The sequence below is a fragment of the Acyrthosiphon pisum genome, chromosome A2, assembly GCF_005508785.2.
Source record: "Acyrthosiphon pisum isolate AL4f chromosome A2, pea_aphid_22Mar2018_4r6ur, whole genome shotgun sequence".
NCBI lineage: Eukaryota > Metazoa > Arthropoda > Insecta > Hemiptera > Aphididae > Acyrthosiphon > Acyrthosiphon pisum.
In genome coordinates, this window is record NC_042495.1 from 115347034 (window position 1) to 115360688 (window position 13655).

General features: G+C 33.1%; 1 protein-coding gene across 1 annotated transcript in view; it reads left to right on the forward strand.

Moving 5' to 3' along the window:
* The window catches only part of LOC100163574 (ras-related and estrogen-regulated growth inhibitor), an 86875-nt gene that overhangs the window by 27332 nt on the left and 45888 nt on the right, over positions 1 to 13655 (forward strand). The window contains exon 4 of the mRNA XM_001946427.5: positions 12300 to 12376. Within this exon, the coding sequence (XP_001946462.2) occupies positions 12300 to 12376 (77 nt within the window). The remainder of the gene's footprint in view (positions 1 to 12299; positions 12377 to 13655) is intronic.

Here is a 13655-nt window from a genome sequence, read left to right on the forward strand (position 1 = left end):
TTTCATTTTCATAGTGTACAATGTGTTGCATATTTAATGTTTATATTTTACTTAACTCTTATTTGTCAGTATTATGTAAGTACGTGACATTAACGGTATTCATAAAGTTCTGATGAACTGTTTTATGGTATTGAGATTTGTTCGAAACAAAAAGAGTTATGCGATTTAAGGCTTTCACTTTGTTTTATGGACTTTTACATAAGTCGGTTTCTTAGAGTAATTAACCGCCGTATACCATATAACACAAAAATAAGATCATAAAACACATGTCAGCTGCTTATCTCGATTTTATAATGAATAAAACAGCGAAGTATAATTATTGAGCTCTCACGGCCTTTCTAGAATATTTAAGCAAATTTATTTAAGATCACAACATAATAATGTGTTAATAATATATTGTTGTTATGACACATTTAGCATTCGATGGTGGTGAACTATGCGTGTGTCCCCGAACACTAAAGGTCCATAAATCTAATTTGTCCCGCGCATTGCTTTGTGGCGCTAACCGTAGTACGATTTTTTACACACCATTAAAGCCATTCCGAATGATCCAAATACCTCTAGACCATTCGAAATAAATAGATTCTAATAATAACACATAACATTATGTTTATTAAGACACTATAGATGGACCGCTGCGATGTGTCCCATTAGGCGCCTAGCTGTTCCGGATTTATATGTTTCTACGATTTCGGAGTGTCTAATTATTTCCTATATACGATGTACCTACACCCTGAAATCAGTTGCAGCTATGACTTTCATGATTTATGATACGCCCTGTTAAAGTTAATTAAAATGAAAGTTGTACAACAAGACGACGACGATGTTTTCGGAATGATAAATATATATTGTATGTACTTAAATAAGTTTTCTTTTTAAATTACCGCCGTCATAACGTTTTTTTTATTTTGTCAATTCTTTAGAGAATGATTTGTCTTTTAAACGTTGTTAATTACTCAGTCTAAAGAACAAATTGCAAGTGGTCGCTTTTGGAAACTAAAATGGGGACCAGTTAGTCGAAGTGACAAACTTTTAGAGACGACAATTAATTAAAACTGAAATAGGGTTTATATAATATGTTTGCGCGTCTTACGAGTTATACATATAAATAATTTTAAGAGTAAAAATAAGCTTTATTAAATTAATAATAGTAGCACATTTTGGAAGATGTTTTAAATATTTATGTTTATGATGTAGTATTATGCAGTTATTATTGTATTTATTTTAGTTCATAAATTATATTAGGTATTGTATTTAAAATGTGTTATTATATAATTTTGTTATTTGTAAAGAGGTTGGAATATTTATACGGTTGAATATGTCAGTAAAAATAATTAAATCGAATTGTAACAAATTTGTGAACTTCGTTCATAAATTTATCACATGACGAAAAGTAAACATTTTTTTCAATACACCTAGCTAGTTTAATAATAGAGACATTTCTAATAAAATATACGTAATATATAATAAAATATAATATTTAAATAATATGTTATTATAATGTTTGTATGTGTATAAAGTTTACCTTATAAAAAATAATTAAAACTAATAATATTTTATTTGACAGAATGAATGTTGATCGTCGTTGTTTCATCATTGTGATCGATTCATATGTTATTATTATATTATATACTAGTTTAGTCGCTCACATATTATACGGTTTTTTGTATGAAAATATAAAAATAAATTTCTCGAAATGAAAATGTATAATGTTTGTCGGAAATACGTGATTTATAGTGATTTTGTAACGAATTAATTGCAGCTACTAGAGTTTTTTTTTTTTTAATGTTCAATCTGCTCAATTCTTGTGTTTGTAAAAATAGATTATGAAATAGCACGCGAACAAAAACATCTAATTAGGTAATCCTTTAATAATAAATGTTTTACTATAAAAAGTCGTACATGGTAATATAATGGTACATCTACTATTGTCTAAATTTGAATCAACTGTTTTTTTCTATAAATTGTTTCTATACATTGTTTGTAATACACTGGTACGTGATGTATATTATTATTTCAGATCCATATATATATTGTTGTCGATGTATTTGATGTATTATAATTTCTCGCATAGACGGTATAAATTTCACGGCGACTTAACGTTTAAAACGAGAATTTAATAAATCATAATAACAGCACTCGCTGTTTATAGTCTCTATCGTGATTTCTTAGAACTTGAACAACCGCGCGTACAACTAGTGTTTAAAACGATATATTACATTGTTTTACGACGTTCCGGCGAGATCGATGATTTACAATCGCATATACACGTAGATATTATAGCGGTAGTTAGGTACCTATATAGTATATACGCAAAGGTGGGTAAGTTAATGAAAAACAATCACTTGAGTTAGCTGAGTTAAGTCAACGTTCACCAATAAGTTAATATTTTATGTTTATGTATTTTTAAATTCATAATATGTATATTGTATATATTTTTATATTTGGTTAATATACTATCATTCTGGATCATATACATACATGGCAACTTTCAATTTTTTTAAATATACTAATAACTTAACATTATATTCAAAGTACATCCTATATACTCTTCCTTGTTAATGCACCCAATTCGTTTTAACAACAGTATTATGCCTAGATATTAACTTAATGTATTATTTTTCTAATAAACTGGAAAAAGGTGATTTATTCTAATAGATTTGGTTGATTCGAAAATAAACTAACTATCTACATTTTATATTATGAAGTTAAAAAAATGAACTTTTTGACTATCCTTATTTTGATTAGTTAATGTCCATTTTTGAGTAAGCGTATGTATATATATTATATATAGTGCAGCCCTATTATATCTGCAGTATAATTCTACCCAATAAATGTCCATAATATATCGATACTATAATTAGTAGGTATGCGTTTTTCGAACGAGCTTTCCACTTCGCGATAAGTTAAACGGCGTTATAACTAACGTCCGTCCGTCACATATCGTTATTCATTTAATTACATGATAATATGCCTTCAAATGATGTATAGTATTTTGGTGTTAGTACTAAGTGTACAATTGTTGCTTTAATATATATGTAACGTCGATTCCCGTGCCTATATACACATGGTGATCCATATAATATACTGTAACATAATCGAGCGAGTTGCAAATGTATTTAGTATAATATAAAATTATATATTAGGTATTATAACAAAATACCCTGTTTAATATTATGTATAACAGGCGTATAGGTCATATTATATTGGCATGTCGCGATGTGCCGTACCTGAGCAGCGGATACGTCTGCAGCGGAAATATAATACTCGTGTAGGCATAATATTATAATAATATACAATACCGAGGTATAATATAATTCACGCGGTAACGATTATCCGATTAATTGAACTAGGCGACCGTGTTTGGATGGCCCCGACCTATAGCACCCCGTCATCACCTCGAGGGAAAACGAGACGCGGAGAAGATACCGCGCGGAGTTCGCTAAGGTACTCGCGCGCTCGCGAGATCGTACCGCGCACTTCAACAGGTGTACCCACCGCTACAACAGATGTATGCCCATCACTGCAACAGGTACAATATTATGATATATTATGTATCTAGCCGGTTCATCTCCAATTATGATACACGCCGCGCAATAGGTATATACTACATAGCTTTGTACGATTTAATACGTGCGCAATAAAAACCCACGGATATCGTGGTGATGATGCGGACGACTTGGGCGCAAAAGCCACCACGATCAATAGATTTTAGATTATCATCATCGTCATCATCATTATTTCGATTATTATGCATCGTTATTCGTCACGGACGGTATTATGTTTTCCATCGCGTGCAGCGGACGGTTCGTTTTTCTCCCATACATATAATAGTTTAATATAATACTATATCCACGCGACCCGAACGCCGCCGCGCGTTCATTTTGGATTGTGATTACGGAATCGGTATACAACCTATAGCCATATAAATATATAATTTATTAATGTATAATATTATGCTCAGTGCTGGAATCTATTTATCTATAACACATTTAGCTCCAGGGGCTGGATATAGTATGCACTGTCTTTTCGAAAAAAATTTAATTTTAAACAGTTTTAATTCATTCACAGTATTATATAATAATATACGTTTAGAATTTAGATGCAGGTAGATAATAACTGAATATACATAAAAACATAAGCATAAATGCATAATAATTAATAATATAATAATTTGAAAGTTCTTTGTTTATACTATTATTAATGTTTTTTTATTAACTCCTAGTTTAGATTATTTGGAAAACGTTTTTACAATCATCGAAACGAAATTCTTGTATTTACCATTTTCTAAGCACAATATTATGTCGAGGCGCCCTCATATATTATATATTATACAAGCGGCTTACGTGGACCGTATATACTATATGTATTCCGCCGCTATATAATCGCGTCGTCGTGCGTTACTGAATCCCCGCGCATTGACCGCATAACTTGAGGTAGGATTTCCCGTGGGCACGCCAGGAATCTCTGCGACACTATATTACTATTATTATTGTGCGTTCTATGTACGTATATATTATATTGTAAGGCGCACGCCGCGTATAAACTTGGACGCGTTCCCGAAATGTGTGAAATCGCCATCGCCGCCCGTCGCCTCCCCGTTTTCGCGGCGCAGACAAATTTATCGCGCTTTCCGCTTGCCGCCGTCGCGGTCAACGGCCACACGTATTCTCTCTCGGCGGTGTTATACATATAATATTTATATAAATATATACAACGGGAAAAGCTGGCAATTTAATGATCGATCACTGCAGCGTAAATAATACTATATAATAAAATATAGCAACCGTTCGAAATTGTATATATATAGTATACACGGATATTGTCTACAGGCCCGGATTGGGCTGGCGAGCTACCGAAGAATATTCTCTGTGGGCCGCTCGTGCAGAGTGTCTGTTCTTAATTTTATTTATCTATGATAATGAGAAATTAGGACAAACATTAGTAGAAAATATAATTGAAACGAATTATTAAACCGTACAGTATAGCTGTAGTCAAACGTTAAAAAACCTAAAACTCGGTGGGCTGATACCTTATGCGTAACCAGCGCTCATTATCTATAGTCCAGAGTGGTCCAACTTATTGTAGTTGGCGGGCCAATTTATACTTTCATAAAAACACTGGGGACTGTAACTAAAAGAAAAAAAAATTTCCACCACGAGAATTCTGATTGGTTGTGGCTGATATACAAACACGATATCTACATACGTACGTATATAGTGAGCTGAATTAAATCTTGGTTTTGGCCTCATTGTACTTATACCTAGATTTTATAGTAATTTTTAGTTTTTTCCGAAAAAAGTTATTCTTTTAATAAAAGTTTTCTAGGGGCGGGGCGTAAAAATAAGGGGACCGACCCCTGCCAATATGGTATAATGATAATGCGTAGGTACGTCACAACATATTAAGTCCTATACGAGATTCAACAATATAGTCAATAATAGTGATCTGTACAATATATAGTTTCCTACGATCATGGAACAACAATTATTTGAGAAATTGTACTACACCGCTGTTAGACTGTTTTTGGTTGGATCGTCGTTAAACTGTAATGATACTGTGATCATTATGAAGTTTGAAATGAGATGACCGGAAAATCATAAGCTCCGAAAAAACCGATGAGTCTGAGTGGCAGCCTATTACTTCTCAGTTCACATCGTTGTATTGTTCAGTTTTTGTAATGTTTTGTAACTTTATGCCTATATATAGGTATAGCCGGTATACTCAATTATTAATGCCGACTTCACACGTGCTTAATACCTCATTCGTGCAAACGCAAACTAAATTTTTCTCGAACTTTTGAACTTTGTTGAACTTCTACAATTGCAATCACAATAAAAAAAAAATGTAATATTATTAAAACAAACGCGTAAACTATAGCTTAAAGTAGCTGCAAGTTCGAGAACCCATATCTATATATTATTTGCTTGGCAATGTTATATAATACATATCGAATAATCACGCAAGCGTTTTGTGTATTATACAATTATACAAACATATTGTAAAAGCACAGCGAACCCACATATTTACGTTTCAATAATTCTGGCTGCGCAATACCGATTTTTTTCACGTTTTAGACGCCATCGCCTTTTACGTGTTTAACGAACCCCGGAACTTTTTTTTCGAGATTTGTCTATTAAGTACGTATCGATGGCACATAAATAGATTCGGAACAACAAAATATCAAATAACATAATGATATTACACCAATTATAATTATTATAGTCGTAGTGAACGCATTGTTGCGTGAAATTTGAAACGTGTAGAAATTTATATTTTTTTTCTTTTATTATTTATCGAAATATTACGTTCGACATTTCTATTTTCCGCTTCGAATTAAAGTAACTTTGTCGAATATGAAATACAATAATAATATAATGTACTACCTATATGTTATTGTTGACTATTGTGCATGGGCGATGCGCATATATATTGCATATTATTATTATATTATAAGCAATATTGCAATGGAAAAAATATGTGTAAACCCACGCTATTGGATTGAAATTGAAAATGTTTTGTGGGTCACGAACCCGAAAAAAAGGTCAGAAAGTAACTGCGTTTAGAGCTTATAGACACACGTCGATGGTGTTAATGTTATGATCTAATATTATGTATAATAATTATCGTAATTATTACAAATTCTCGGAGAGGACACGGACACAGTGACATAATCATGTAAGCGCCGAGGGGACCATCGCTCATAAATCAGCCCGACACTGGCCCATAGCAACCTATTGATACCGGTCCATAATACGACCTCGACATCAGCCCATAACAAACTCGACACCGGCTTTTACATGGCCGGATACCGGCCACTCTCCAGAAAGACCATGGGTAAATGACGCCACTGATCAGACGTACCTCTCCGATTAAACGACGTCGTATTTTTTTTTGTAACACGCGTTAGGGTGAAATAACGTCTGATATACGATTTCACGAAGTCCTTCGTCGTGGCCGCGACGTGTTGTATATTATTATAATTGATTCGTTTTCTTCTAAACGATAAATCAAAAAATAAATTAAACCAACTGTATTTTCGAACGCGTGTATAGTCTTGCGGAAAACTATAGCCGAGGTAACCAGTATGAGTGTGCCCGATGCAGACGACAAATTACAGAATCCGTACAATTACCATTTACCACCTAAAGTTTATCGACACCGTTTTTGTATTTACTGCGACCAAATATTATAATGCGTGTTTATTTTATTATTATTAATATAATTGTTACCGTTAAAGCGACGCCGCCATCGATATTTACACACTCGGTTGTTTGTATTTGATTTGGTCCACCGATTCTGTGAACCGCGCTGATGACGTTTATTTGGTTTAATATACTTTAAACGCCGGTGCAACAATAATATGCACGTTAACCTTCGAAACGGTGCACTATAACCCACCCACAACGGGCAACGACCACTAACAACACTAATACAGTAATACTATTATACGACAATATCAATACTATAAGTACATACTAATACTATAAATCATAATAATATAATGGCTAATACCCGCAATACTAATAATGTTGCAGTGCTATATTACTATTTAATACCCTTTATGCAGTTTTCCGACGAAATATAATTATAAATTATAAATATATAGGTGTAAAAAATAGTCCTAATATTATCGTCAAAAACCGTGAGTAAACACACACCTTGCATGTCTAGAGGTTTAAACATAGCGTCACAACGGGATAGCTCGGCAGCGATGTTTGCATAGGTATATCCAACCACTCGTATATAGTATTTTATTTAATAATAATAATAACAATAATGATGATTAATGATAATGGTAACAACGTTGTCCGAGAAGTATACGCATAATATTCTCTCATAGGGTTTTTATCGAAGGAAAACTAGAACCGATGGCGCGGTCGCACATTATAATAATATTATAATAAATACCGGGTGATTAATTTAACGTATAATACTTATTATTTCAAAAACTATCAACATTTTTGAAAATATTTTCCACAACATTTGAAGTCGTTCTAAAATAAAATGTTTCTAAAAATTATACTTTTTACTTTTTTAGGGACAATATGAATTTTAAATTTATTATTCACAAGCAGAATAATTTTTAGAGCAGTTCAATATAAAAAAAATCGAATTTTTTACGTGTATAGGTAGTTTATATAAGTTGTAAGTATTAAAAGTTTAACCACAAAATGTTGGTCCACACATATCTAAGCTTTAAATAGGTACCTATATATAATTCTTAATTATAATACAATATAATAAACTATATTTGTCCAAAATTTGATTTTATTGATCGAAATACTTCGTAAATATTCAGCTTTCGAATTATGAATTAAACATTTATGTTGTCATTCAAAAAAGTAAAATAATTTAAAAATTGATAACGATAAAAAATAGTTTGAAATAAAACGTTGTCACGATTTATATGTTATAGTATTACATAAAATTAATATTTTCAAAACAGTTTGTATTTTTTGAAATAATAATGCGAGTGCGTCTTACGTTAAATGGATCACTCCGTATATTATATACCTACCTATTACCTACGCGGCGTGTACCTATATCCTCAGATTTTCACCCGTGACACGTAACGTGTTCATTTGCGGGCCGGAGCCGATCTGATAAGCATATTATATTATTATGTATATAATATAATAATAATATTGTATATAAATCTCATCGTGACCACCTCCACGGGGGATACCCGTCACCGCCGTCGCCGCTTGTGCATCCTAGCTTCAGTGTTATATACGTGGTCTCGGATAACCCTATTAAAAAAAAAATAATAATAATAATGATGATGAAATAAACGGCGTCCTGGTGCTGCAGGTATATACACCGTCGCGGAGAGGAGAAAAAATAATCGTAGGAACGTCTTACCTACACGTACCTATATACTATTATTATGTATTTCTTCCCTCGCGTTTTATTATTATGAATATAAATAAGCATACGATAATATTATACAGATACCGTCGCGGTGACTCGACTCGTGACGCGAAAAATTCGTGTCCTTCGGTCCGTTACCGCACTATACGGTTACTGCCCCGCCGCTGGTGGTCACACACGCGCTACCGAGATACGTCACGCGTGTACGACAATAAATCTCAATCAAAAGCGCTTTTCGTTTTCCCCGTTTTTCGTTTTTTAAACGATGGTATAGAGGTGTATACGGTATAATATTTTATTATTTTTAATATAACTTACACATTGGTATATACCTACCTATAATACGGTTTGAAGGGTTTTCTCCGGGACCTTTGACCCGCCGCCGATTTACGGTTTTTGCGGTAGTCGCGGCGCGAGGCCACGTGGGCGACGTGACCTATACACGCGCGCAAGTTCAATAAACATCACAATATCGGTATATTGGCCTTTGGGTGCGTGTAGGCTGCACCACTACAACTGCCTCGTCCGTCTATTATTTTATTTCGAACGTACATAATATTATTAATAAAATACGCCGCCGCGGTGTATATATGGTGCGTATTATTTATGATATAATATTATTATGTACAAATAGGCGTACAGAATTCCGTCGGCGGGCCTATATGGTCAAAGTCCGCCCACTCGATTAATTGAAAACGAGAGAAAGAGAAAACTTCTCGTCGCCGACGATGTTTTCATAAACGATTTGTATGCGCGACATAATTAATAAAAATGTGGCGGGCGCTTCCTATACGTATACAATTATATGTAAATATTATACACACAGCGGTCGGAATCAAATTTTTCTTCTCCTTCGCTCGTTCGTTTCGTTCAGCCGCGCATATTATGCCGTTATTGAAGACCACTGTCGCGCCGCCGCCATCGACCTCAGTGTGCCTAAGACCCGCCGTCTCGTCATCGGTAAACGGACACTTTGTACGGTTGATGACAATTGTTCGTGGACTATATGTGCGGTGATAATATTATACTGATAATAATATTGATCGCAAACTTTTTGTAGCAGGGGTGGATCTTCGATATTTTGATAGGGGGCACATATAATTATATAAATTGTATAATTTTAATTTTAATTAATAATACATACATGTTGCATACTATTATTTTTAAACAATAATGATTATAATAAATAATAATTAATTGTTGATAGTATTATTCTATTATTAAATTAATTTTTCATTTATATGATATTCGTAGTTACATAAAAAAATGTCGATAAAAAATTTACATGGGGCACGCGTCCCTGTGCCCCTCCCCTGAATCCACCACTGTTTGTAGGGTATGAAAATAAAGTGGAAGTGGGAAATATTCAAATATAATATATTTAATTTTTCGAAGTGACCGTACAAAGTGTCGTACAACCCTTGTCGTCGCGTACACGATAATAATAATATATGTTTGTCATTACACGTCCGTACTAATGTACTATAATACCATTCCCATTGCTATTACGTACTGCTATGTATAGTACTTATATACATAACGTCAAAATTAATTTTTTTTTATATTTACGAACCGTTTAAGGTGATACCTTCGTCAAGATAGCAGACAGAACGTAGTCGCTTCTCTGAAAATATTTTCTTATTTTCTAATTTCTTCGTGTTCCGTTTTGACGATATATATATGTAGAGTTATTAACTTTTAAATTAAAACCTTTTAAGTATATTACTGTTATTCGTCGTTATACTGTGATTTAACTCCTCGATATGGGTAATGATATGACAAAACTGCGAGAGAAAATAACGGGTAAGCTATTATTCTATGCCTTTGGGTTGGGTGAAAAATATATACACGTTCATGATTTATATAAATATTTGCTTTTACTAAAAATTAAAATCGGACTAATCTATTATATATTTTTTTTTATCAACTCATACTACAAAATTATAAAAAGTCAATACGTCGAAACATAATATCTTATATGTACCTACCTTTCTTTATGTAACGCAGATGTTGATTTTGTTTCTATAGTATCTTTCTACTAATTAATTAAATCGTATTTTTTTTTGCATTAGTATTTTAATATAAAACAAATTGTAATATCGATGAACTTGAACTCCCCATTATACCAGATTCGAGCTTTTAGCTCAGTTGGTATTCGTATCGGTTATTATTAATGTAATGTATTGTAAATATTTAATTGTAAATTATTTGGCTAAATAAAAAAAATGTATTCGTTTGTTTAGCTAATTTTATTTCTTTGCAGTCAACGACCATATTATAAAGTATCTTCGCAGTTAGTTTTTCCACGGTGCATCAACCTGCAGACGTATGAATGTGTTTCTCAGAATTATATACCTACATAATTTCGTGAAAATACAAATTTTAGCTTACTCTATAAAGGTATAATAATCAATTTGAATAATTGTTTAAGGATACCATAAAATTTCAAGGTCTTATTTTAACCAAGGTTAACCAGTGAGGAAAATGGAATTTTTACTATGACTTTTCACTCCTGATAATATACATTTTGTTATTCCAAACAAATAAACAATATATTTATACAACAGTCTTTTATAGGTACGTAGTAAAAATAATGAAATTTATAGTGTTCACACGTTTTAAAAAAATGATTAAATGATTGAAAGTATAATATTATTTTAATATCCAAATATCATAATAACACATGCACACATAATTTAATATTTTTTAATATCACGTTGGCCCTGAACCCTTTAAAGGTTAGGTCTACAATCTTAAAATAAAAAGTGTTGGTAAAAATTAATTTTGACCATCCAAGCCCCAAGCTACTCCCATTAATCGTTCTAATATAACTGGCCAGTAAAAAGTAGTATATCTTAAACATGGTAAAATTTAATTAAATTTGTCGTTAAGTAGGTATATATATAATATGTAACTTGCATATTATACATAGGTATACTACCCATATTGCTCATGTAATGATTACGAACGCTACATAATATTGTAATAAAGACTTCTTGAATAGTTTACATAAAAGTAAGATTGTATTGAATATATCAGTTATTCTATACATACGTATAAACGATTTTTTTATAAACAATACGTGATCAATTCTGAAACGTAAGTCCCTGTCACGGAAGAATAATAATGCACATAAATGTTTGGACTAGGTATTGATTTATATAATTTGAACTCTGAAGTGTTATTGGTGGATTTATAAATGCCTAAGTCTTGTCTGTCTGTATCCTATATAAATAAATATAGGTATAGGTATGTGTGCGGCTATACGTATGTACCTATATCCAAGTATAGGTATGTATGAACTATTATATAGTATACGCGCTATAGTAGTACGTTTTCTGATTTAAAAATAGATAACATTTATCACGCCGTTTGCATAATGCACTTTTAATTAATCCTTTTTTGTTTTGTTTTGTTACGTATAGACCTGTTGTACAGACACGACGTGACGTTCGATAGCGTTCTCACAGAAGTGGAAATACTCGACACATGCAAATATTCGGTAAGTACAACTGCAGCAAGCATACATTATTACATATTATAGTTATAAGAGTCCATATACCTCCCGCGCACAGCACAATAGTCGTGTGCGCGTTCGGAAGATAAAAAGAAAGAGAGAGACACAAAAAAAAAAAAATATATAATATACGTAGAGATACGTGATCTGGACAACAATGCGCGACTATTCCATTCCGCGTGCAGCTCGCGCGCAATGCCGGCGAATCATCGTCTCCCGAGTCATCTTATTCTTGCGCAACACAACAACGTGTCCGTCTACCGTAGTATTGCCCATAATACCTACCACTGTTACAATATTTACAACTATATATACAACTACAACTATTATACTACCATAGGTGTACACCACCACCACCACCACTGTACCTGCGCAGTGACACTACATATATATTATATTACCCATGTACCATAAATACATCTCGTCCGTAGTTGTAATACTATACAATAACCGATTATAACGTAACGTCACGTTTCGGTTTGAAAACAATTTCAAAAACGGTGTTCGTATTATGTATAATTATATATCGGGTTCGAAAGAGTTATTGTTATTGTCGTGTCGGTCGTGTATGGGTACAAAACGCGAGCGGTGGAATAGGTACATCGTACGTATATTATAACATTATAGTATAATGGCTCGATCTCGAAGATGCGCCCAAGACCGCGCGTAAAATGTAATAATAATAATAATAATACGTGTTTGGACGAAATCGTATTTATTTTTCTCTCTGTACCTACATATAAAATACTAATTTATCCGCCGTGCCCATAATGATATGGTTATATAGACAGGTGATGCGGTGGTTAACCGTATTATATACGTGTATATAATACCTATCTTTGGCCACAGTTAATATAATAATATATACGTATGCGTGTGTGTGTTTTATTGAAAGCGGTGCCTACTTAAAAACATATTATACGCATTTATGGCGCGGCGCGCGTCTTCCCCCGTATGTCAGCTATATACCTAGGTATATATTATATTCTAACTGCAACATATGACTTTTTTTTAATATTATACCTAATACGCAACGGCTAACAATACGCGTGTAATTATTATATTTTATCATCGTGTATACGGTTTATTGTGTTCGGTTCGACAGCGGCCTATCGCGATTGATTTTCACGTGCGGTATAATATTGTAAATCGGTTTTACGATAATACTATTATGTATATTGTACGAGTCCTGGGAACATCAAAAACGCGTCCGTTCGGATAGACCCAATACGAGCAGGGGCGTGCTCACGGGGGGGGGGGGGTC